This window comes from Prunus mume, linkage group LG7, assembly GCF_029339155.1.
Source record: "Prunus mume cultivar Tortuosa linkage group LG7, ASM2933915v1, whole genome shotgun sequence".
NCBI lineage: Eukaryota > Viridiplantae > Streptophyta > Magnoliopsida > Rosales > Rosaceae > Prunus > Prunus mume.
In genome coordinates this window covers 7,321,369-7,348,080 of record NC_142704.1, presented here as the reverse complement: position 1 = coordinate 7,348,080, position 26,712 = coordinate 7,321,369, and the positions used below count along the sequence as shown (strand labels likewise).

Sequence of the window (26,712 nt, the reverse complement as noted above, 5' to 3'; positions counted from 1 at the left end):
CATCGTTCTGGGCAGTTTGGATATGACAAAAATCATTGTTCCCCAAATGAACCAAATACTCTGTTTGCTTAGCACCACATGTAAATGGCCCACCACGAACCTCCAGGCCTGCAATCTTAATGGTGCGTTTAGTGAACAAGCAAAATCACCTTCATCTATCTCTAAGAAGAAGGAGAATGCTCGAATGTTCGTTCCATATTGAGATAAGGTATAGATAGTCTTGCCTACAACCATGGCCCTCCCTCAAAAAGGAACAAATGCATAAGTGTCAATTTTCACTTCACGCCATACACTTGTACTCGCATGAAAAGCTGCGGCTTTGGACCGCCGCTCATTGCAGTCACACATTGAAAACAAAATAAAGCCATAGCAAACGGCATGACCAACTATACGCATATTGGCAAGATACGTAGAATAAAATGGAAAATTAGGCAGAGGCGTCCACAGATTTGTAGCAGGATCGTAAAGGATAGTTTTTCGGGGTGTACTGGAGCTGCAAGATGATAAAGTTTCCCATATGCAGAAACAATGACCCCAGCCCGCTTAGAAGCTCCCGGGGGCACGAATGAAGCCACTGACAAAGGCATATCCATGCAGTGTCTTGTGCGTAATATCGTTCTCTAGGAATAGAAATAACTGGGAGCGGCTGAAAATCCTCGCAGTCTGAATCGCATAACGACCAAATAACTTGACTATAGGTTCAATTAGTTGGGGTTCATGAGTGACTCCTTCTCTTCCGGTACCACCGCCCATATGGTCTTCTCCTCCTCGTTTTAATTGTATTTCAAATACTGCACCACTGTATGGGGGTTCAATATACTTGACCGCTACAAACACAGAAATGGCTTTCCCCTGATTTGCCATACTCGGAGTATGGTATGGTCCCCCACCATGGGCAAGCTGGACACGGAAATATATACAGAACATGTCATGTTAATATTTTCAAACACCTAGCTACCTAGAGAGAATAATTAATTAAGCAAGGTCAAAGCCACAACGAGAGAAAACTTAAGCAATATTCCCGGAAAAACAGTGGGGGAGAGAGAGAGAGAGAGAGGATTTATGTAAAACAAACATTAATCCAGTAAGCCATGCCACTGACTGACCTTCTGTAAGGATTAACAATGTTGTTGACGTTGTTTGTACTGTCGTAGACAATCAGCGGGATATTTGGAGTGGTCGTTTCTTCTATTAGGTGAATCACCTCCTTTTTCAGTTTATATTTCTCGAGATCAACGGCGTTTATGGCTTCCCTGATCTCCCGAAACCAGGCGTGGAGCTCATCTCGCCGTACAGTCATCTTTATTAGCTGGTCCTGAAGATCTTCAGCCGAGGTGAGCTCAGCGACGAGACCCTCCATGGTAGAAATAGGATAGGAGGCTCTGTTCTGCTCTGGTACAAGTTAGAACGTGGAAAGGAAGCGTAAAGGAAAATTTCCAAGGGTTGTTCATACCCTAACCCTAACCCTAAATTTAATTCATATTATTATTAGGGTTGATCAAACAAGCTAAGGAAGCAGGATGAGTGTGAGGCCATAATCAATAGCCCATTAGCGTTGCAACCGCCCAAGGCACTATATATATGTTCATTGGGGAGTGGGGGACTTGAGTCTCACTACAAATTTCGGGCACAATCCGAAAGAAAAGTCATTTATCTTAGCTATCTTCTCGGCCCATGGCTCAAGTCATGTGGCTCAACCACAAACTGACATGTATTCTTTTTCTTTTCTTCTTTCTAATGGAGGTGAGGAATAATATCTGGTTAACTAATAATACACAGATCACAAAAACGAGAAGAAACTGTGAGAAACTCTGATTAGACTCACATTCTTGCACTGTGATCGCACAAAGCTGACTGCCGCATGTCAACTAAACGAATAAAACCTCTTGAGCTACTGTATGCAAGCAGATTACAATGAATGGGATGGAATTCAGCCGTTGTTATTATGACCTCTGAATAAAAGTTTATCAATTAGTGCAGATTACAAAACAACGACATACGTCTGCCCTTTGAGCAAACATTTTCTTGAATTCAAACCATCTTTCCACAATTGTGACATATATCTTGGTCATGGAAAAGCATGAAATCAACACAACTAAACAAAACTAAGATCACAACTGGTAGAGATCGTCATCCAGAAAAAAAAATATATAAAATGTTTGAAGATAATATAGCATGTTCTAGTATATATATATAAGCTCGCAGAAATTATAAGATGTAAAGACTAGAGGATAGAATACCAGTAAGATCCTCCATGTTTGCTGGCTTCATATCAAGGATATTGAAACACTGATCACTGATCTCAAGATTCCACAAGTTTATTCTAAGATCATCCGCAGAAAGAAATGTTTCACAATCACTGTACAAGGTTTAAAACAGATTCTCTCTTAGAAGAAGCATACATCTGCAAGTGTATAACTATCTACTTTACAAAATGGTTTCTGCAATTTGGACAACAAATAAGAGTAATCAAATTAAGAACAAGTAAAGGAGGCGTGTCTGCATAATGGAAAAACAAAGATAGCTTCTCTCATAGCCTAAGTTTATGTGCAAGGAAATTTGTAGCTAGAGGAAGAGTAACTAAATGAGATAAAGATACCCACAAACTTTACCTATTATTTGAGATGGAGTTAATATTAAAATCATGAGCATGAGCATACACCTTTCGGCATCTTGTATGAGCAGTATCTTCCATGTCAGCTGCCTAGTCACGTAATAAACTTGTGCACTGTGAAAAACTGATTCAAACAGCACAAGAGTAATACAAAAAAATAGCTTTACTATACCGTGGGTATCAACCTTGGAATGCATGTCTTGAGATGGTGAGGCATTCTTAGCGATCTTCTCCATCCATTCCTGGCGATAGCCATTCGCAACAGCTGGTTTATCTTCCCTACTGACGAAACTCCTTTCAGCCAGAAGCATGTTATCTAAACATGCAAATGGATGAGCGTTCATTTCTTTTACTTTCTTCACCTTGCATTCCTTGACCTGATCCCAAAACCAGAAAGCAACCACGTTAACATTTCCCAAGCAATATTAACAGAGTTGTATATGGATCTAGTGTGGTTGTGATTATTCAATGTTGTTAGACAATAAAATATGCAAACTACCAATGATTTTCAAGACAAAAATGTTCTATCCTCGTTTTCAGTGTTCTTTTTTTCATGTATAATGATTTGGCACTTTAATTTTCCAATTTCCAATCTTCCCATGCAATTTTTCACCCAAGAACACAATTCTATTGCTTAGAAGCAGTTGTTTATCAATGACCAAACTAACCATATCTGTCCCACTCCCAACAAATCCAAGTCCTACACTACCATCAATCTCAATGTCCACCATTTGAAGTTAAAATGATTTCATCATTAGATTTCGTACCTTCCACAGTTTTATTGTCTTGTCATTTGTAGAAAGCATGAATTGGGATCCACTAGATGTTGCACACCATCTTACTTTGTTGATCTTCTCTTCAATTTCCACACTCTTTAAGTAGTCAAACTGAGTAAAAGGTAATAACATGATAATATAATAATCAGCATTGCACAAAATAAATCATATGCACTGGTACACTCCATACATGCATCAACACAAATTTCATCTTAATATTATCAATTCAACGAATGGTTTCTAATCAAAGAGACCACCTCCATATTCTTTTTCTTTTCTTCTTTCTAATTCTCAAGAGTGGCATTTTTGTTTCTTCCACTTTTATTATGGCCCTTTCCAGCTCCAACGATTGATAGGCATAGTTTCTTATGGAGGTTTCCTCTTCTTTCTTTTTCTTTTTTTCCTTTGCTTAATGGGATATAGGCAATTTTTTAATCTAGCAAACTTTGAGTTGTAAAGACTTCCATACACGGAATGAAAATACCATTAAGACCACTAGTGTCAACCATAATCATAAACAACAAAGAATCCATTTCTTCATCACCAATTTTTCTATGCTAAACAAAATGTACAATAAGTATGCGTGTTTATATATATATATATCTTTATTTTATAAAATGACACATGCTTATTGGGGAATGAGGAGTTTCTCTTTCTTTATGGGCAAGGAAGCATTAGCCTCAATTTATTAGAGAGGAGTGTGGACGTATAACTGTGACAATATATCCACCGAGGTTTTGTTAGGATTAGAGTTGGTGTCCTTAAATTTCATGTCCCTCTATATCCTTTATCTAACCGTAAAGTCCCTTCCACCGCAACCCTAAATTTCATACCCAACCCTAAGGTCCCTCTACCGCAAGCATCCCCAACTCTGAATTCTCTTGTGCTTCAATTGAGCAAAAGGTATCAGAGAGCCTCCTATGATGGAGGGTGGGAATAAATCCCAAGCCTCCGCCTCCGCCTCCGCTGAGCTCACCTCGGGTCAAGATGTTGAGGACCTTCAGGGCAAGTTATCAGAGATCGAGAAAGCTCTAGCCGAGGCTGTTGGCCGGCGAGCCCAACTGGAACGTTTGTGGACATCAGTTTTGGAGAAGCTTCGCCCACTACGCGACAGAGTTGCTAGCGCCAAAATTGCTAGCGCGATTGTTGCTAGCGCCAGAGGAGCTTACCGAAGGTCAGTGACTTAGTGGTTCTTTATTCAAAGATTCTCGCTTAAAAATAACCAGCTTCTTCTAGTACATAAATAAATATTCTTAAATTTGAATTGGTATATGAATCTATGCAGATTGTCTGGAACGTTGTTTCGAGTATTAACTTGATTTGTTCTCTCTCTCTCTCTCTCCAGCTTTCCCACGGAGGGTGAAGCTAGATCTGTGTTTTTAGTGGTGTCTTTTACTGGCGGCAAATATAGTGGAGCATTGTATGAAGTAAAATTTAATAAAAAAGGAGAATATGTTGGTGGAGGAGGAGTTAGTGATGAACCCCAACCTCTTGAACCCCCACTTCTTGAACCTGTAGCCAATTTCACCGGTGGTTATATTATTCGGGGTGCGAGGATTTTCAACCGTGCCAAGTTATACCTACTTCCAGAGGAAACTATCGATGAAATTTTTGAACTTGAGAATCCCAAGTCACTGGATGGGTTTATGTTTGACACAAGTGCTGGGTCATTGCTACCTTTGAAGCCCCCTAAAGGTCCTAGGCCATTTGGAGCTCTTGTTTCTGCGTATGGGAAACTCTATTATCTTGCATCTCCAAAATGCGACAGTTCACTTCCGGAGCCGTTCTTTGAGATGTATGATCCTTCTATTGATCGATGGGACGAAGTGCCTTGTTCTTATCCATTTATATGTGAGTATTGGGCTGAGTATTGGGACGATTTAGATATAGTTGGTTATGTTGTTTGCTATGGATTTATTTTGTTTTCAATGTGTGACCTCAATCAATCCCGTGCCCAAGTCATGGCTTTTGATGTAAGTACAAATAAATGGCATCAAGTGAAAATTGACGGCATTCCTTTTCAGGGGAGGGGTGTGGTTGTAGGCAAAACTATCTATGCCTTATCTAGTATGGGGATTATGGAATTCACTGTTAAGATGGATGAAGGTGATGAAGGTTGTACTGCCTGTTCACTAAGCAAACCTTTAATATTATCTGGACTGGAGATTATCGATTGGCCATTTAAATATGGTTTGACAGAATATTTGGTTCATTTGGGGAACCATGATTTTTGTCATGTTGGGACTGGCGAGCAGAAAAATTGTACAGATTGTCAGTATATTTGTATCACCATGTTTCAAATTGTTGTTGGAGAAGGAGAAAGCTATATCAAGACCTTAAATTCAACTATTTGTGCTGTGGATGTGAAGGACTCTATTTCTTTCTCACTCAATTTCAGCTTCTCACCGTAAGTTTCCTTCACGTTTCTTGTGTTTTCATCTAGGATATTAATTGTTATGTCTCAATTATGTTACATTTGTATGGCACGTGACTTTTATATGGTTTATGATATTATGACTCAGTGAGAGTGATGATTTTGAACCAGAAGACGAAAGAATGATTGCCATGAAGCAAGAAAAAAGCCAAGAAAGCCATGAAGGGAAAAGCCAAGCATAGAAAATCCAAGGAGCCAAGCTGTGTGACCACTAAGCAGCCATTTAGTAAGTTAGCATCCTCGCTTCACTAGTAAATAAATTACTTTTAGGTATTTCAAAAAAAGGGAAACATGTGGGAGGAAGAAGCGTTTCTTGATGCCTAAGCTAGCTCATGCTGTGATACCACCCTCTTGACCTGAATGTTTCTTTGGTTTACGTAGGAAAAACGATTTGATATGGCTCCTGTATTAGTCAGGTCAAATCAATATGCATGATTTGCTATGTGGTTTTTTGTGCCCTTGCCGGCCAACGAGGGCACACAAACCGTCATGTGAAAGAAATGTCTATGAAATCTTTTCATTTACTTAAGGATTTTCAGTTATTTTATCCCTGAATTATGACTTTAATCGAACTTAACACCCCAAACAAAATTCAACAATATGATTCTTTTTTTCTTTTAAATTCCGAAGTTAATGGGTTGGGTGGATTGGGTTTGAAATATTCCTTGCTATTGGATTGTTGTGATGCTAAAATGATTTGGTGGGACTTGGACCTTATTGTGTTTGTTGGGCCTTATTTTAATGAAACCCAATAAGAGGAAAGCTTTTATTTATTGGGCTTTATGTATATAATGTTATGGAGAATGTTGGGATTGATAGCGTATAAACGAACAAATGCATGTGCGACTGAGCTTAACACCGCTCAAGCGGTCAGATCAGTTCATGTATTCATGCACGACTGACCTTAACATTGCTCTGAGGCGAAGAACAGAAAGATGCATAAAATGATGAATGGTTGATGAGCCGGTAGCCATTGTCCTCATATAGAATGCATGGGACCGACCAACACACAAATATGGATACAGGGTGTGTAGAGTAGTAAGTTGGATTGTATCAGTGATATGTTTCTGGTCATAGCATTTAGTGCTGGGAAGACCCCATTATTCAAGCATCATAATGATGCATGCAATTGAAAGTTAAAGAAAACTAAACCAAAGCAGGTGGGTAAGGCTTTTGCTGAATATGAATATATATCCCACTTCCACATGTTGCTTTCATCACACTCATAATTAATAAGATTTCATTCCTTCAAAGGAAATTGGTCCCTTCCTTCAGTCCCACCAAAAGCTGTTTAATTAGTATAAACATAAATGGAAGGGTTTACTATAATCTCACAATTGAAATGAAAAGAAAAAAAGCTTCATAATACATACTTTTTCCCCTTCTTTTGATGAAAGCTCTGTTGTACATTGAACACGACTGCAAGCGACTTTTCTTATAGTTCATGAGCAATAAGAAAAAGACAATTTGGACTCAAAAACATGCCAACCACTCTCGCAATGATTTTCAAACCATTCATAAAATTTTCTAATACATTGTAGAAAATTGATTTAAGACACAAATCAACTACTCGTACTTCATACGATCGTGAAAGTTTGACTCCCGTTTTCATTATTTTCTCAAGTTTTACAATTTCAGAAAGAAAAGAAAAAGAATTAACGTAAATTATATACATCTTTGCCATTAGACGTGCATAAACGATAAGCCAATGGTCTTTGCATTCAAAGCACAATTAGCATCCAAAAACATCATTCTCATTCTCTTCTTATTAGTTCTTTCTTTACAACCTACCTTCTACATCTACACTCTCCCTAAAGCTACATTGAGGTGAGAGGGCAAATCAATGTCATAGGGTGTACAATTTAAATGCGCCAAAAGGACTATATGATTTGGTAGCCAAAAAGATGAAAATAAAATAAAATTGTACCTACAAGATGATAGTGACCAATATAAGAAAGCACAAAACGCTTATCATTCTTTGACAGGTCCAAAGGTTCCCATTTCTTCAGGGGCCCTCCTTGCCCGTCTGATTGCATCTTCAGGGAAAAAAACAGAGGTTGAATAGCAACAAAAAAAACCATATTGCTAGCAAGAATGAACGAGTCAATTGAAATAGACCATCAAGCAAGCAATTATGCCAAAGCCGAAGTCACATGGGGCTTCACAAACCTGGTTAACCAATCGATCAACTTTCTGTCTTATTTTCTCTTCTGCAGGTGGTTTGATAATTTTTTCAGGCAAAAAAACCCCATCAAATGAAATCAGCGTATAGTTGCATTTGCATGTGAAGGTGGAAGGCTCTGTTCATCTCCACATGTCTTCAGCAGAAAGATTAATTAATCAAATCATATTTAATTAGGTGGCAATCAGACCATAATTAAACTTGGGTTAATCACAAACCAATATTGCTGTAGGTGGAGGGAATTGATTGGATGAATCTAGCTTAATTTCTCCACCAAAAAAGGGATTTATTTTTATATAAATTTAGTGGAGTGCTTGGCTCAATTATATGGACAAAACTCATCAATCAAATGGTGGCCAAAAACTTTGGTACAGAACCATCTGATTCTGTCCCAGGCTGCCTCTGCTTTAGAGTTTAGAGTGAGAGAGGAAATGCAGCATTTGATAAAAATCATGGATGCCAAACCACAGTGCAGAAAACTAATTCCTGTGCTTCTCCACCCACCTAATAAACAGGCCCTACAATATATTGCTTCTTCACCTTTTGCCAACATAGAATCTATTATTTTATATATATCTTTAAATAGGCCTCCTAAAATGCTCCCATATTCTCTCTACCCTCTATATAATAATTCACTTTCTTCTCACACTCCTTCTCCAACATGAGCCATGGAATGCCACCAATCCTATCAGTATTATTCAAGCAGTGATCGTCATGACCAACAAGATTTGTCATACATTTCTTCTCAGCCAAGCCTCCAGTCAGTTCCTTCCCTTGCCTCACAGTCCCACAATCAATCAAACACCTGCCACCACTGCCTCACCACTTTGCAAGGCCAAAACTCCTACACATCCTCCCTCACCCTAGCTGGGAACTTCATCTACACCGGCTCTTCCGACGGAGAAATCAGGTCGTGGAGGTGCAACTCTTTACACGAATTCGACAGCGAAAACCCAACTCTTGATCACAACATGGTGGCTGCTGGAAAGGGTGCCGTGAAGTCCTTAGCAATTTCAGGTGACAAGCTCTTCAGTGCTCATCAAGACCACAAAATCCGAGTGTGGAAAATCAACACCCACCACGAGCACGATCGCCAAAAGTGCTCGCGGCTAGCCACACTTCCAACGCTTGGCGACCGCGCTGCGAAGCTCCTGATGCCCAATAACCATGTCCAAATAAGAAGGCACAAGAAGTGCACATGGGTTCATCACGTGGACACTGTGTCTGCCCTGGCCTTGTCAAGTGATGAGCAGCTTCTGTACTCCGTTTCGTGGGATCGAACGCTCAAGGTGTGGAGCACAACAGACTTCAGATGCCTGGAGTCAGTAAGGAACGCGCACGATGATGCGATAAACGCAGTCACATCATCAAACGATGGACATGTCTACACTGGATCAGCAGACAAAAGAATCAAGGTGTGGAGAAAAGACTTGGGAGAAAAGAAACATTATTTAGTTGCCACATTAGAGAAGCACAATTCTGGGGTGAATGCGCTTGCTCTGAGCAGAGATGGCTGTGTGTTGTTTTCGGGGGCATGCGACAGGTCCATTGTGGTGTGGGAGAAGAAGGAAGCTGAGGCTCACATGGAGGTTGTGGGTGCGCTTAGAGGGCACACAAAGTCAATTTTGTGCTTGGCTGTGGTTTCTGACTTGGTCTGCAGTGGCTCTGCAGACAAAAGCATAAGAATTTGGAGAGGGGTTGATAGAAGCTACACGTGCTTAGCAGTTTTGGAAGGGCATAATGGTCCTGTCAAGTGTTTAACTGCTGCAGTTGATGATGACCATTGCAGCTCATCTAACATGTCTTGTATTATTTACAGTGGTAGTTTGGACTGTGACATCAAAGTCTGGCAGGTCTTTGTTCCTAGTAATTAGGGTTTTAATTTCTTTCTTAATTACTTGTTAATCTTCCTCTAATTGAGTCTCTGGGCAATTTAGTGTTTTGGCGTAGGCAATGAGAGGAGAGATTGTGTTTGTGCCATCTCTTCTTAATTTCTCTCAGCTCATAATTAATATAATAAAAGAGATGAAATAATTTATGAGCTTTCTATTTGTGTGCGCTAAATTATTGTATGGGATTTCTCTATCAACATGCATATGGGAGTCCACTGTTGTGGATGCTCTGGCTAAAATATATTAGAAATATCCAAATGTTTATGTTGTTTGTCACAAAGTGACAATAGCAATAAGAATAGAAAAACCTTGTTTTTTTTTAATTGATGAACAAATATGCGTCCCAGATAGGAACCCCACCTCACAAATAATAAAAATAAGAATAAAAAGTGGGAAAATATGGGGAAACCTAAAATATATTAGGGCCAATAATTGACTTCTGACCAAATTTGAAATGAATTCGAACTCAAAAGGCTAACGGGTCTAGAAATCCCCCTCGTCTCTAGTTTAGACTATTGCTTATACTTTTTTTTTTTTTTCAAAGAGACTAAATCTGAAATTCAAGAAAAATAAAATATATGAAACATGGAAACAGTTTCTTAATAGTGGCTAAGAGATAATTACAAGGTGTGTTGCAGTTGGCGAACTACCTAGTATCTCAATGGCAAGGCTTCGAAACCTGTTGGAAGCACTTTGTGGCAAGGGGCAAGCTGAACCCTAAGCAGGGATTAATCCCACCATTCGGGTGTGGGAACACCTCATGGTATCCACACAAAAAAAAAAAAAAAAAGTGGCTAAGAGATAAACTTCTCTGCTTAAAGCAGGATTGGTTGGCAATTAGCATGCATTGTGGTGACGATTAGTCGCTAATTTTTCTTTTTGGCTCATTCTTTTGTTAATCTCACCTTCCATTGTCCACATTCTCAATATATATCTTCCTTTGTCGGCTCCAAGTTGGGTTCATTTCAGGCAATTAAAGCAAGATATTTTCTGCATCAACCTTTTTTTCACAATAAGAGGAAAGCTTCTTCCATAGGAGCAGAGAGCAGGACTTATCCCAAGCTGATTAATTAGTAGTTAATCATCAAGTGTGCAATAATGAAAGCTTGTTAACTTACTTAGTTACATCATATCCTTTATTTACTGTAATAAACAAATGATTTTGTACTATGTTTACGTGGCAATTTAACATGTTACTGTCAATCGATGGGATGGGATTAAACTTTGACCTAAACAAATGTATTATTACAAGTGGAGGTGAAGTTAGGTAACACAGTCATTTTAATATTCTCACACCATTATTTCTAACCTAATTCAAATTTTTTTCTTTTTGTCTCAAATCAAATCCCACTCCTTGACAATTGCTATCATGCAAGTAACATTGTTGACCCAAATCAGGAATAACAGGTATGAGATTTACTTTTATCTTTGGGGCCATTGACACTTTCTCAAAGATAATTATCATCATTAATAATAATAAAAAATTAACACTTGGATAATCTTGTATAAGAAGTTAAAACTTAAGTTTAATTTTGATTACGTGCATGCTTAGCCAAGGTTTCCAATGCTCAACTTTTTCTCTCTCTTAATTTTATATAGTACAAAAAGTGACTTTAAATACCCAAAGTTTGAGATCAAAAGGGGTGGATGGATGGTGTTGGCCAAAGGTAGACATACACTAAAGTATGTACGTCTGTGATTGTGCAGAGAAAAAAAAGCAGAGAGGCCCCCATGAAGTACATATTGACTAAAAAAGAGGAGGGGTTACAATTCAACAAATATAGGTAAGTTTGGCACCAAATGAGGTGCCTTAATGACTTAGTTAGCAGTAGTTTAATGGTGGAAAAGCAGTTCATGCTCAGTTCTCATCTTCCTGTTTTTATCAGATATATTTGTTTTCTTCCTGAATCTGGAATCTTGCTGCAGATTCAATCTTGCTAATTTCATTCTTTAAGCAGGGCACCAGTCAATCTTGCTGTTATGGATTTCCAGGCTTCTACACAACATCATTCTGGATACAATACATCAAACTAATTGTCGATTTCCCCAGTTTTACTACTCTAATTGAGTATTCAGAGTTTTACTTGTTATATTGCAACAGATAGCACTTGCTAGCTCTTCATGAGTAGATGGACTCATCCCCTTAGTCTTTTCCTAGAAAATTTTCACTTATTTAAATACCTGTTTTAAGTGTTAGCTCTGCAAAAGCTAGAACGAAAATCATGAAAGTTCTCTTGATTTATCCAACACTAACTTATTCGGAGAAACGCCTACACCAATCTACACCACACACAATGACAGCAACTTGTAAACTGTAGCATTTCATTTCCAAAGTAGAAATTGTTACACAAACAACTGATGAATGGGAAAGGAATGCCTACTAAATAGAACATTTGAAATGGGCATCTTAATTATTTACAGTGGTGTTTTCTCTGGGGTACCTGGATCGCGAGGATACTTCCTCGGGGTAGGACTCGTTTTCAAACATACAATGGCAGTTCTCTGTCCGTACGGGCTGTGCGATTCCACTGGATACAAATAGAGGTTACATTAGTAAACATGTTGTCGTTGTATCTGTAGATCATAACCATATACATGATGGGTTGGTTAAATTTTCAAATAGAGAATATGACATGCCTGGGCACAGTTGCAGTACGGAAGCACCCAATATCTGAATTGCTTTTTCTGCATTCCTAACTTCCACCTGTTCAAATGTACGAAATATGCAGAGTGCTTAATTGTTCATTTCTAAAAAGATTCATTGCACTAAAGAAAAGATGGACAGTCCATCATGTTGCCAAAAGAAATCATAAGTCCATAGAAAGAATATACACACCCCAAGATTGTTAATAGTTTATATAGCATAGTGGTATTAGTATCAATGGATAGGTTTAGTTTAGTTTATAGTTTATAGTTTTTTTTTTTTTTTTTTTTTTTAACTCAATTTCAGAAAGAACCGGTTGATGTGTTACCTCCGGATCATGGCCCTTTGCAGCTACAAACAAACCGCCAACGCAAACAAGAGGTAGACAGTATTCAGCTGACCATCAAAATAACAAGACTCAGCAACTAAGACAGTAATGAACCAATTTGAAATCTTGAAAATACACAGATGAAACCAAGACAGGAGATTTTCATTCCTACCTAGAACTCTCATCTCTGCAACAGCTCTGGCTACTGCCACATCAAATTTCTCCCTGAAACAAAGAGCCTGCCCCAAATTCTGTCCTATAACAAAATTTCAAATACTCAATTTGATACATCCAGTAGAAACCAATTTCTATCTCAGTATCTGTAGTGTTCATTGAAGAACAAAAAACAATACCTCTGCTCTTCCTCTTACAATTTGAACATTTGACAAACCAATATGACTGACAACATGCTCCAGAAAAAGGCATCGCTTATTCATAGACTCCATGAGGGTCACTTCCCAACCTACCCATCAAAACAGCAGCAAGGTATATGCTTTATTTATATACATGTTATGAAAATATAAAAATCTGAACTTTAGCAAAAATATTTGCTTACCTGGGCAAGCAATGGCTAAAACCAATCCAGGAAGACCCGCACCGCTGCCCACATCGACAAGGCTGAGGTTGTTTGACGAAGAAGGGCTACAATGAGAAAGATAAGAATTTCTTATAGGTGGTATGATTGCAAGCGAGTCGTCAATGTGCCTCTCCATTACCTCATTCACCTCTTTAACAGCGGTCAAATTCATTCGCTGCAATTTCAAAATTTTCATCAATTGCAATCTTATTTCAAGTCCTTTTAATTTTCCCACCATATTCTCGGCAGCCAAACAGAGGATAAGTGGAGCGAGAGAGAGAGAGAGATACCTGGTTCCATTCGAGAAGAGTGTCGACGTAGAGATGGATTTGCTCTTTCTGGTGCGAATCTAACGTTTCAAAGTAAGAGGAGCAGAGAATTCTGGTGGTGGTTATGGTTTTGGGTCTGATTCTGTACGGACAGAAAGTCGTTCGCTTTGATATGGGAAGGTGTTTGATGAAAGTCCCCAGAGAGAATGGAACTACGCAACGGCTAACTAACATCTTCGCGCGCTCTCTGCCGCTGCTGACGGACCAAATTTCATCTCTTATTCGAATAAAATAGAACGTGGGCTCTTCTTTCTAACAAAAACAGAATCTGGGCTTTATTTATTTTAAGTTTCTGAAGCCCATAAATCAAAATTTATGGCTGAGGAAGCAAGATGTTTGGGCTTACTTTGGTATGGTTTGGCCTTGACTCTGCTCAATTCTTTTCACCTGCACCCAAAGCTACTATGAACACTAAATTAGTGTGAAATAGAAAATGTATGTGCATGCTCTGTTTTGTCAGTTTGATGTTTGCTTGTTTATAATACTTTTGCAAGAAGGGGAGGTGTCAACCCACTTTCTCAATGTAATGATGATATCCAGATCAGAGGTAAACAGGTCATAGTAGTTAAAGATTGAAAGATAGAATAAAAAGTACTTTTTTTTTCCTGTCGAGTCATAGGAGCTCTTGCCTCACTCATCACCTACCTTTTCTTTTTTCAATTTTTTTTTTGCCTTCTTGTTGGTAAACAGTTAACCTAATTGATGAAATCACAGAGATTAGCCGGTAGACAGAGAAAAACTTCCCTATTCTATGTCATTGCCCCTCTCTTTATATCTCTCTCTTCTTTTGATAGGCGAGATAGAGAGAGAGGGCAATGGCACATGGCACATGGGTAAGAAAACTTTTGTCCTAGTAAACCCGTGATTTTAAATGTCAACCAGATCTGTTATAAATTACTAAGCCAAAAAGATCATCGAAATTAAGCTATGTTTTGTATGTTAATGGAATACAACAGAAAGTGGTGTGACAACTTCTTTTTGGATACATGGATGGATGGCTTGGTGTGAAGTATCAAACAAGCACTGATAAAGACTTGTGAGACATGAAATACTGTGAACTTTTGATATTTGGTTTTGGACTTTGTTTGGTGCTAAAAAGATTATTTGAGTCTCCTAATGTTTGCTTTTCTTTTCTTTTGCTAGGGTTCTCTTTTCCATCGGACTACATTGGTTGCAACACCCTACAAAGTGGAACAAAAGGCTGGTTCAAGTGCACCACTTTATCAGGGTCAAACGTAAAGTCATTGTTTTCTACTATAGGCCCCCCCATTTGTGACCTTCACTATAATCTAAAAGCTCTGTTTGGTTGGAGTTGATTTTGCAAATGTGAATTTAAGATCAGTTTTACTCAAGTTCACAGTACTTTAACTATTTGGAGATCAAATGCCTCTTATCAACTGTTTAAGCTATTTAGGGCCTGTTTAGTATCCTATTTGGATCCAATTTTATAAATTCTAAAACATATATTAAGTCCAAAGTCACAAAAACTCGTTTGGTAGGCCCATTTTAAAAAACTCAAAAACACCCCATTATTAAAAGGGTAAAAAGCCGAAAACCCCCTGGACTATAAGGCTTGTGGAAATGTCCACCCTGAATTATTTTTTCAGCCAATTTAACCATCAGACTATTTTAAATGGCCAATTTAGCCCATGCCGTTAGTTTCCATGTAATTTCATCCAATTTTCCGTTAAAAATAATTAAATCTTTAAAAACGAAAAAGGCAAAAAAACCAAAAAAACCAAAAACAAAAACAAAAAAACCCTAGCAATCAACGTCTTCCCCACCCCATCCCCCAAACCCTCTCTCTGCAATCCCATATCTGCAAGGTTTTTTCAGTGAAAGAGATGTGGATGTTTTTCCAGTGGAAGAGCAACAACGAAGGTGGAGAAGGAGGAGGACTTGAAGATATACCTACCTCTACAACACTGCCATGGAGATTGCTATGTTTTTCTAAGCAAACCAATCTGCAATGTTCTCAAGCAAACCAATTTGGGTTTAGAGATTTCTTCTCCTTCCTCTTTCTAGGTTTTGAGTTTAGAAATTTACAAACCATGGCTTGATGGTCTGCTCCAATCAAGATTAATGAACCCATAACTTTACGCATGAATGGAAAGCATATTGATCAATTGAATTAATTCCACGCTTTAACTTATATTTCATACCCACAACCAACCCTAAATTCCCTTTTGCCTCAGTTTAGCATTTCAATATCATGGCCACTGAGCTCACCTTAGGTCAAGACCATGCCTTGACGATGGCTTCATGCCACAATGAGCTCCTTGCCAAGACATCGAAGATCAACAAATCTCTAAGCAAGCTAAGGGCGACGGAGAAGTCTCTGGGCAAATTGGGGGAGAATGAGAAATATCTAGCCACGCTTTTGGCCCATAAAATCCAACTGATCGATTTGAAGAAATTAATTTCGAAGGAGCTTATGGTATTCAGAGTTTCAAAAGTTTTGGGCTAAAATGAGTTTATGGTGTTCAAAGTTTCTGGTAAATTGAGTTTTTGGAATTGACAAAATGGCTTTTGATAAAATAGCTATTTGGAGTTTATTACATAATTTGGTGGCAGGATTGCAGATCTAGGAATTTTTATTTATTTTTTATTTATGAGGGTTTGTGTCCAAAGAGAGGGAGGAAGAAGAAGGAAAAGGAAAAATAATATATAATTAAAAATTAAAAAAAAAAGACAAAGAAAGAAGAAATCATGATTTAATATTTTCTTTATTATTTGTTGATATTATCCTTGTAAAATGACAAACTTACCCTTATAATTAACATAAAGTTGGATGGAAGTCTAAAAACTTAACGGTAGGAGCTAAATTGGCCATTTAAAATAGTCTGAGAGTTAAATTAGTTGAAAAAATAATTCAAGGTGGGCATTTTGAAAAGCGTTATAATTCAGGGGAGTTTTCGACCGTTTACCCTTATTAAAAACAAAAAGAATGAGGTTTTATAGTCTCTCTCTCTCTCTCTCTCTCTCTCTCTCTCTCATTCTCTCTCCTTCCGCTCCCATCTCTTTCTCTCTCCTATCTCTCTACTCTCTCTCTCTCTCTCTCTCTCTCCCTCCTTTTCTTTTGTTAATTTCAATTTGGGAATCTAGGATTTTTTATTTTAATTTCAATTTTTTAGATCTTAAAAATAGTTTAAAGTTCAATACCAAACAAGTTTTTAGATCTTAAAATCACTATATGAAAACTCATGTTTTTAAAAAGAATCATAGTTTTTTAATTTACTTTTTTGAGTAGGATACCAAACATGGCCTTAGCTTTTTACAATTTTCCCAAATACTATCTGGGAAGGGAAGAGGAAGAAAGGAAGATAGCAGCACTATCACTAAGGCCAAAATCACTTTTACAACCATGGCACCAATTCTTGCATTTTCAAGATAAATTAATATTAGCTAGGTGGGTTAGATTAGACCAAGATGGTGGGATTTAATTATTGTTCAGAAGTAACACTTTGAGTTGTTATAAATATTGCAGAAGTGAGAGCTACATGCAAATTAGACAAACTAAGAGAATGATGTTAAGCATAAATTTTGAAAGTAGAGAGTATCTCTGATATCTATAGTAATGTTTAGGATTGATTGAATATTCCTTCATGCCTAGTTCAGGGTTCAGGATTTGGGATTTTTCACCTTTCACCTACACAGCAAACTACACACACCAGAAAATATTAAATTAAAAAAAGAAGAAGATTAATTGAGTACTTTGAGTATCAATATGATCAGAGCAGAGGCATAGATAGAGTGCTGAGGTGACACCTTCAAAATATGCTTCTTTGGGAATCTTATCCCTTTTCTGGAAGCACTATTGAACTTTTTTTTATCCAGCTTCAAGCTCCAAGCTTCCAATAAAAATTAAAAGTTTGAAAGAAAAAAAATGATCACTTTTGTTTTTTATAGGAAGAAGATCGACTACTGTTGCTAGCATCCCAAAATGCTTTTGCAGGACAGCCATTATATCCTAGCTCACAAGGCCACAAGTTCTCCCTATATATCAAATCTCTCATCTCTCTCTCTCTCTCTCTCTCTCTCTCTCTCTAAGTACTCTCTCATATTATTTGATTCTCTACCCCTGTCATTCTTGATCAGTTCTAGATTCCTCTGCCATTCTTAATTCATTTCTTATTATATATATAATGGTTATATATGTTGGCCTGCCAATTGCATCTTTAACTAAACCCGATAAAGCTTTGAGGGTTTCATCAAACTCTACATACAGAAAACAGTCACAAACAGCCTTTTACTGTAGTCAATTAAAAAATAGAGCATGTATAAAGAAAAGAACTTGAAAATTTTAAGCTAAATGTAAACCCTCCACCTAAGCTTTCTAAGTTTTGGTTTGGAGTCTCAATATACTCTTAAAAGAATATAAAGGAAAATAACCCAACTCCTTTTTAACGTTCTTTTTTCCAAGTCACACATTTGATTTTCTGTTCAGATTGTGACTCTGTGATTAATTTAACATGTGGAGTTAATCGTAGTTAAATATATGTGGTACAAAGAAACATGTTGAGTAAAGTCGTGGTAATGGTTTAATGGTGAGTCTCGTGATACTCGCATGTGTGAGTTCTGTCCTCCCCTTTCTAACTTAGCCACGCACAAAAAAAAGTCATGGTAATGGTTTTGTGGAGCCAAAAAATATAAAGGAATAATTAGTGGGATATTTAGAAACGGTCCAACAATTGATGCAGCAGATTCCTTTTTCCCATATAGAAAATGTAGAAATCTTTTCTTTGAGAAGAGGAGCTGGGGGGCATGGAAAAAAGCTACCACAAACCAAGGACTTCATGATAACACACAATAGCTTGGATTTTTGTTCAAAGTTTCAACAGACGAACCAAACAGCAATCATGATGCCTTCCTCCTTGGCCTTCCCTCTGACTCTCCACCTCCATCATTACCCCCTCACCCCCTCCTCCTTTATCATCATCATCATCACTATCATCATCATCCACCAACCCCACCATCATCATCTTCTTCTTCTTCTTCTTCAACTCTCATCACCAAGAGTACTTCTACTTCCAAAGCAAGAAGCAGCTCAAGATCAACCACAACCAGAAGCACAAGCACAAGAAGAAGAAAAGGAGGGAGCTGGCATAGGCTTCATAACTTTTACTTCTTATGAGATCATGGAAACCCTAGTTATACTTGTATGAGTGAGCACTAGAGAAGGGTCTTTTCCTCCGGCAAAAGGCTCCAACTCTCTGGCTCCAGGGGAATCAAGCATCTCGGTCCGATCATTTGCTACCTCAAACCTAGCAAATCCACATACCTACTTTCTGAATTTTTTTGGCTACTTAGGTTCTTTTTTCTTTTCTTTTTTTCATTTTGATTATCTTTATCTGCTTTCAAGTAAAGTTCTTTTCTTTTTAAGCAACATGTGTTCCATTTCAACTCATATCTAATTAGTGCTTCTGTGCAAACATATGAGAGCATGATGATCATGGCACTTGGGCTGAATATTTTGTTGTAAGAATTTGTTTGCATACTGCTGTTTTAAGTAATGATGCAATATTATTATTTAGGCAAATTCTAGTGTTGCATCCTCATGTCTTGTTTTTCTTTCTTTCTGTTTTCTTGAAAACATGCGCAATCATGCATGTTCTGAAAGAGCTGCTTCCATTCTCTCTCTCAGTCTCTAACTTCAATGCCTTGCTGCTGTAAGCTCTGCAAAACAGTACATCTGTATCCGCCAGCTAGGGTTCGGTTAATTTGGTTTGGCTCATTCATGGAATCTTAATCTGCTAGGTTTGATTGGATTAACTTGGATCTCATCAGACTAATCCACTTCTTAACATAAATATTACAAGGAACCTGATTGAAAATATATATGCATTTTCATATTTGTAAAATAAAAGATAGCTAATGCATGCACTCACACACATACAAATTTCTTATGATGTTGGCTAACTTGGTCCAGCTGTTCTCTAGTTTGAACTTTGAAATTAAGGGGGGGATCAATTTTCTAAGTCTCTCTCTCTCTCTCTCTGCTGAGAAAGTCAGGTCTTGGGCATGAGATACACGCTTGTTTCATTGGAACACAGCTCATGTCAAGACCTACAAAATGTGCTGTTTTGCTTGATTGATGATCATGTGGGGACAAAAGACGAGGCATGTTAGGGAGTATATTTTGCAAGATTTTTGTGAAACCCTGTTTCTTGTCCTTTTGGTGAAATGCATGCCATTCTTGGTTTTGTTCTTTCTTTCCTATTATGTCCTCCTTTCTTTTTCTCTTTCTTGTTCTTGATATAGCAGACGATTTAGTCCAAGCATGCCTTCGCTTTCCGTCTGTCCAGATTGGTATCCAGTTTGCATTCTGCATGTGGATTGTTGAGCATATGGAAGGCTAAGGACATGGCACAACGTTTTAGGCATTTTAAGCAATAATATATATTTTTTTTATAATAACATTTATGAAAAAAAGGTCAATTAATTAACATGTAGAAATACATGTTAATGATTCACATCACATACATGTATTTCTATATCTATATGCGCCAGACAATGCCATAATGCACTTGATATGTTTTTATCAAATCCATCTCCGAATGAAACGACTCACTACTAAAAAAATCCCTTCGTTGAACAACTGTGTCTAAAATATTGGGCACGGAAAATGCCATTACAAACTCTTGATGATACGTATACTCACTCGTACTCAATGAAGAATTTCTTTAGTCGTGATAGTTCATGCACTGTAATTAGGTTGCATTCGCATACATTTCATGATCAAATTCACTTTTAAATGTCAAAAACACTTTTTTGCACATTAAGATTGAGCCCTGCAATTGCACACACACAATTGAGCAAACGCATACATATACAAGATCTGATCATTTTTTTTTTCAAAGAAAAAAAGTCCCTGTGTCACATTGTAAGAGCAGAATCAACAAACAAACTAACCCATTTATCCATCTGAAATTGGGCCCATCCAACCCGTTTGTTGTCCATTTAGAAAAATGGCTGATTCAATTCATTTCAAACCCAAATGACCCAAAAATCTTAAGTTGGGTTCACAAATTCAAGCCCACTGCAAGTTGGGTTTTCCTTCCCAACTGATCATGATGTGATGACAGGGAGCTCCAGTCTCTGTCAGTGACTGAAAGTATATATGACTTGGAAGAGAGTGCTCGTCTTCCTTTTTTCTTTTTCTTTTTTGTTTCAGTAAGTGCGGCGTCTGGGACTGAAACAAATGAGGAAATAAAAGTCTTCTTTCACCATCACACATGTATATGAGGGAGGGAGTATATCTACTCTCTAGGCATGTTCCCACTCTCCTGTCTCTCTCTCCCAAATGGACCTTTGGGTCATTGAAAGATGTTGTTTTAATGGGTGCAGCCAGAGAATGAAACTGAGATATCATATTAAATTAATTTGACGGAAGCAGCTGCACAAAATCTCCAACTTTGTGTCGCATCTGTTCTTGGGGACTAGGTCATAAGTTAACCATGAGGCAAAAATTAATACAGTAAGAGCTACTGCCTGGCATGTGAGTGTGACAGCTGATGATGCCTCCGCTACCAGAAGAGGAAGAACCTTTCAAAATCTCTAATAAAATCTCTAATGTATGACTATATGAGAGATGACAGAGGAAGAGGAGGAGGTGATATCAGTGCTTCAAATGTAAAGGCATTTCTCAGATTTAGGCATGGCAAGCTGTCGTTCTGTTTTTTTTTTTTTAATAATGAGATGGATTAATTAGCCAATTAGGAACCTCTTGACCAGATTAATTTACTCTAAACTCTTTTTAAAGTATTGGAACCTTTTTTTATGCCCTTAAATAAGACAGTTTAACAGAAATATATGGTGTTTTATTGGTTTAGAGACCAATACTAGATAGAGTGCAGATATTGCTTGAGTAAACTGCTGTTCTTGTCCTAATCCGCTCATTAATGTCAAACTCTTTTTTTTATTTTTTTTTATTTCTTCTTTAATTTTCCTAGAAAAATATAAAATTACCAAAATGCATCCACAGACAAAAAAGAAAAAAGGAAAACCCCAATAATTTTACTTTTCCTTCACCCCAAATATTATTAATTAATTTTTACTCCGTAAAGTGGGTTTTTTACTACAGGGAGAGAGTTGCCATGACTGGTCAAACGAACAGCTCACAGCTTATAGACCAAGACTGGTAACTCTCTCGAAGGCTGAAACTTCAACTTCCCAGAAAAGCAGCTCGACCAGAAGCTCCCAAATCATTCTCTCTCAAGTTGTCCTCTCTTTGACTCTCCAAATCCTCAAGTCCAATACCCTAAACCTGCACCTCATCCTCATGTCCAAACACCGCCACAACCCAATCCCCAAAAACCCATCAAACCAAAACCAAAATTGAAGAAGAATAAGAAGAAACTTAGAGCTCCATCTCCACAGCTTCCTCTTTTGGGTATGGGCGGTAATGGCAAGCACAGGTGGAAAATCTCCTTCTACCGCTCCAACTCCAGCTCCAGGCTGCCCCCGAAGGAGCTCCTCTGCCCCATTTCCGGGTCCTTGATGTCTGACCCGGTCGTCGTCTCTTCGGGTCAGACCTTCGAGCGCCTCTCCGCCCAAGTCTGCCGCGACTTCGGCTTCTCCCCCAAGCTTGAAGACGGGTCCCGACCTGATTTCTCCACCATGATTTCAAACTTGGCCATCAAGTCCACCATCCAGAACTGGTGCCACCACAACAACACCGAATACCCGCAAGCGCCGGATTTGTTCTCCGTGGAGAAGACCGTCCGTACGTTAATTGCGGACGATAGGGGAGACCAAGGGATTAGGGTTTTCGAGAGAGAGTTGCTGAACGGAGTGGCGGAGAGGCCGCCGATTATGTACACTCACGCGGCGACAGAGTTGGGCCGCCGAGTCGACCATTTCTATTCGAGCTCGTCCGAAGATTCGGTCGTCATCCCCTCGGCGAGTCCACCCACTCCTCTCCCCTTTGCGACTCGGCCGTCGTGTTACTCTTCGTCTTCGTCCTCCGAAGTCATCGCCGAGGACGAAACCCCTAATTCTTCATCTCCGGGACGCGAAGAAGAGGAACAATTGATGATGAAGCTGAGAAGCTCCGAGGTAATCGAGCAGGAGGAGGCAGTAATTTTACTCAGAAAACTCACGAGGACGAAGGAGGAGCTCAGGGTTTCGCTGTGCACCCCTCGGCTTCTCTCAGCCGTCCGATCGCTAATCGACTCGCGATACAGCACCGTGCAGCAAAACGCACTCGCTTCGCTTGTCAATTTGTCCCTGGAGAAGCCCAACAAGGTGAAGATCGTACGGTCAGGATTCGTCCCGCATTTGGTCGATGTGTTGAAGGGCGGATCCAGTGAATCACAGGAGCACGCAGCCGGCGCGCTCTTCAGCTTGGCGCTGGAAGAAGATAACAAGATGGCAATCGGCGTGCTCGGTGCGCTGCCTCCGCTCATGCACGCGCTCGTTAGGGCGGAGAGTGTGCGCACGCGCCACGACTCGGCGTTGGCGCTCTACCACTTGACCCTGGTGGAGAGCAACCGAGTCAAACTCGTCAAGCAACCCAACGCGATCGCCACTCTGCTCGCCTTAGCCAAGTCTCCGGCGTCGGCGAGCCGAGTTCTGCTGATTCTCTGCAACCTAGCGAGCTGCAACGAGGGGAGGTCCGCCATGCTCGATGCCAACGCGGTGGAGTGCTTGGTAGGGATGCTGAGGAGGAGCGAATTGGAATCCGAGTCGATTCGGGAGAACTGTGTTGCGGCGCTTTATGCTCTGAGTCACGGGTCGATGCGGTTCCGAGGGTTGGCGAGGGAGGCGAAGGCGGTGGAAGTGTTGGGGGAGATTGAGAAGAATGGGAGCGAGAGGGCGAGGGAGAAAGCGAAGAGGCTGTTGACGGAGATGAGAGGGAGAGAGGACGAGCCGAATTGGGACTCGTTGCTCGAATCAGGCGCTGGAGTTGGACTCGGCCCGACTCGGTACCGAGTTGGTGTAGGTAGGAACGTGCATACTGCCAACTCAACCACGTTTTAGTTTTTTTTTTTTTTTTTTCCCCCTCAATTATTAGGAAAAAAATGGGTTTTGTATTTCTAGGTGTAGGATGTAAATTAAGTTTCAATGCTGAAAAAATACTAATAAAAGAAAAAGTGTAATTGTTGGTGAGTCGAGAGGTTGAGTCGTGACTCGGTAGTCACGGTAGTGAGTTTGACGATGTGGTTGGATATGGCGGGGGCCTATCAGCGGTGTAAATTATTGGTGGGGAATGGTCTTCGTCTTCTTTTTCTTTTTGCTTTTTGTAAGAATGAGTTTGGTAATGTTAATTATTGTCTGGAAGTAGGTTTAAGGATTTTGGAATGCAATGTGAACATAGATTGCCTTAAAAAACGATTTGATTGGATAAGTACAATTTGGAATTTTGCTTTTTGGGCCTTGACGTTTCTGTTCTTTGATGAGGATTGTAGTTGGGTGCGTTGCATAGGAAGCCAATACAATTTGGGAAAGTTTCTCAAAGAATATTGTACTTCATTTGCTTTGGATTCTATGGTTCAAGTGGAAAAGTATGTATCTAATGTATTCTAGTGTTCTTAAACGAGTCTTAAAATTAATTGAATACACTCTACACTCACGCAACAACAAACCCACCTTGATATCTTGTGTTACCTCCGCGGATTTGTTTCTATCGCTCCAAATTGAATATATGAATTTGTGTTTAGACTTACTTTTATTTTTTTATATTTTTTTTCCCTTATTGCTTTTGCTGGGACATTGAGCACATGAGAAACACATATCAATTTAGTCTAAATTACAATCTGCAATCGAACCCATCTAAGATCTTTAACCACAAGCTTGTTCATATTATTAGCAATCGACCAAAACTTATTGACCCAATAGACATTATCTTCCTGAAAAAATGGTGTCGGGCAAATCGACTACATCTGAGGGAAGCTGCACCTATTTTTCAATAGCCAATACACCAAATCTCAGATTCAGTGAAGTAGCATTTCCTCCATACGACGGGGATGATGTGGTGGATGGTATTGTTGTATAATGAAAGACAAACAGCGTCTTTGGATAATGGAAATAAATTTGTGATTTTGATAAAAGTCAGAATTTCTAAATTGACATAAACTAATTCTCGTGTTTAAAAATTCCACGTGGGAAATGAAATTTGGAGGTCATAAATCTCAACTTTAAATTCTATCTAAAAGTTTACAACAACAAAAATTTAATTCCGTGTTTAAATCTTTTTTTTTGGTTTCCCAAGGTATTCTCAGGCATGGCCCAGCCTAATCCTTCGAGGTACGGTCGGGCGCATATGCGAGGACCTCTCTCAATAAAGTTTTCTGCATCCACAAGGGCTCGAACCCGAGACCACTCTCTTAAGCGACTAGAGCCCCTTCCACTCTGACCAACCTTAATTAGTGTGTTTTAAATATTTTACCCAAACAAGAAACTTTATAAATTCTAGAACACTAATTACCGTCTCTTTAAATTCCCTAATTCATGAAATCCTTTATACTTTTAAATTTCCTCATCTAAACGCAATGTAAGGGTTATGTTAAAGAGGATAAAACTATTGCGACTGTTTGATTAGGATTAAATATGGTGAGTATGGTGTACGTATTAAAATTATATTTGTTTCACAATTCAATATATCTTTTTTTTGTCATTTTATATTAGAGTAAATAAGTAATTCAATAAATTGTTTGATATTATGGTGTACAATTAATTTTATGTTTGTTTAATAGCATTCTTATTCTTTTTAATGAGTTAGGATTATGTTTGGAAATGCATTGGAATTTCTTTCATTGTAAAAAGAAATAAATAAATGTACTTGTCATGTGATTGATTGTTCTTTTCTTTTGCCATGAGATATACATCCGGCCTAACAATCACAAGTATTTTACAAGACAATAAATGAATATCTTGTGTCATCTCAAACTTTATAACAATGAGAAATGAATGTGGATTGTATTAAAAGGGAGATGATAAAGGGTATCATGTCTAATTGCAAACGGATCATTGGCTAAATAGTTCAAATGCCTTAAACAATAGGAAATTATTATTTTTACTCAATTTACATTTTGATGTGTTTGTTATGGAGTAAAATATTGGAGGAAACTAAAAAGGTTAAGAACATGAGTAATAGATCACAAGAATAATTTTAGTTGATGGTGGTTCTCGTTTAGATGGGTTGAAATAATCAAAATCATCTCATCGCAAGCCAATTCATCTAATCTCAGAGCCAATATAAAAGAGGATTGTAATGCTTCTTGCTTTGATCGTTTGTACCACTTTGGTCATTTGTATATACAGAAGTTGATTATAGGGAGTATGGGTGAGGTTTGTTGGAATTTTCATCATCGTAATTAATATAATTAAATAAAACAAAATATGACAGTATTTTTTGGGATTACACTATATTACAGGTTTCTATGTTACTAACACAAAAAACCCGATTTTTAGTTGGACATTTCGACTGAAAATAACTATTTGGAGAAACATTCCATTATATGAACTCTCATTTTGTTGTAATAATTCGTTATTGTTTAGTTCCAACATATTATGAATATATAAAAAATGTGATTTGTTGATGTTATATTAATTAATTCCCATGTAAAACTTGCAATTTTCTCCCCTTAATGTTCTTGGCAATCAATTGTTGTGCGCAATAATTTGTATCTCTCAAAATCAATATAACTTAATGTATTGGATGATGAAAGGGATGAAAGAGTAGCATTTGGTCATTGGCAGAAGGTTGATAGATGTATATCACTCAATCCAACTCACACAGCGGTGTTGCTTGTGCTTGTAACTTGCAATGTTCATATGAAGGCAATTTGATTGATTGTCTTGATTTTTTTTCTTGGCCTCTTGTCTTTGACATCTTTTGGTTGGTGTGCAAAACATTGTCATGGTCGGGTGTGCTCATTTCGCTTACTTCCTTCCTGCCCTTTTGGGTTTTAATGTTTTTATAATTTGGCGCTA

The 26,712-nt window shown here is 38.4% G+C and overlaps 5 protein-coding genes across 5 annotated transcripts; 3 read left to right on the top strand and 2 right to left on the bottom strand.

Annotated features, from left to right (window-relative positions):
• Positions 1-1,830: 1,830 nt before the first annotated feature.
• LOC148915352 (serine/threonine protein phosphatase 2A 55 kDa regulatory subunit B alpha isoform-like) lies at positions 1,831-3,653 on the bottom strand. The gene is made up of 6 exons (XM_089041891.1): positions 3,648-3,653; positions 3,382-3,501; positions 2,800-2,991; positions 2,613-2,704; positions 2,241-2,359; positions 1,831-1,894 (listed from the first exon to the last, which is right to left on the bottom strand). Exons 1-6 carry the CDS (start codon positions 3,651-3,653, stop codon positions 1,869-1,871), a joined length of 555 nt encoding a protein of 184 aa, XP_088898017.1. The 3' UTR covers positions 1,831-1,868.
• Positions 3,654-4,313: 660 nt separating this feature from the next.
• LOC148915351 (uncharacterized) lies at positions 4,314-6,382 on the top strand. Its single transcript, XM_089041890.1, has 3 exons — positions 4,314-4,564; positions 4,736-5,797; positions 5,913-6,382. The coding sequence occupies exons 1-3, from the start codon at positions 4,314-4,316 to the stop codon at positions 6,004-6,006; spliced, it is 1,407 nt and encodes a 468-aa protein (XP_088898016.1). The 3' UTR covers positions 6,007-6,382.
• Positions 6,383-8,638: 2,256 nt separating this feature from the next.
• LOC103338294 (protein JINGUBANG) lies at positions 8,639-10,053 on the top strand. Its single transcript, XM_008241487.2, has one exon. It carries the CDS (start codon positions 8,675-8,677, stop codon positions 9,878-9,880), a length of 1,206 nt encoding a protein of 401 aa, XP_008239709.2. The 5' UTR covers positions 8,639-8,674; the 3' UTR covers positions 9,881-10,053.
• A 2,150-nt stretch (positions 10,054-12,203) lies between these two features.
• Positions 12,204-14,221, bottom strand: LOC103338371 (S-adenosyl-L-methionine-dependent methyltransferases superfamily protein). Its single transcript, XM_008241567.3, has 7 exons — positions 13,738-14,221; positions 13,427-13,622; positions 13,224-13,333; positions 13,043-13,121; positions 12,871-12,938; positions 12,536-12,602; positions 12,204-12,426 (listed from the first exon to the last, which is right to left on the bottom strand). Exons 1-7 carry the CDS (start codon positions 13,948-13,950, stop codon positions 12,314-12,316), a joined length of 846 nt encoding a protein of 281 aa, XP_008239789.3. The 5' UTR covers positions 13,951-14,221; the 3' UTR covers positions 12,204-12,313.
• A 7,592-nt stretch (positions 14,222-21,813) lies between these two features.
• LOC103338295 (U-box domain-containing protein 38) lies at positions 21,814-24,009 on the top strand. Its single transcript, XM_008241488.2, has one exon. It carries the CDS (start codon positions 22,171-22,173, stop codon positions 23,755-23,757), a length of 1,587 nt encoding a protein of 528 aa, XP_008239710.2. The 5' UTR covers positions 21,814-22,170; the 3' UTR covers positions 23,758-24,009.
• Positions 24,010-26,712: the final 2,703 nt, after the last annotated feature.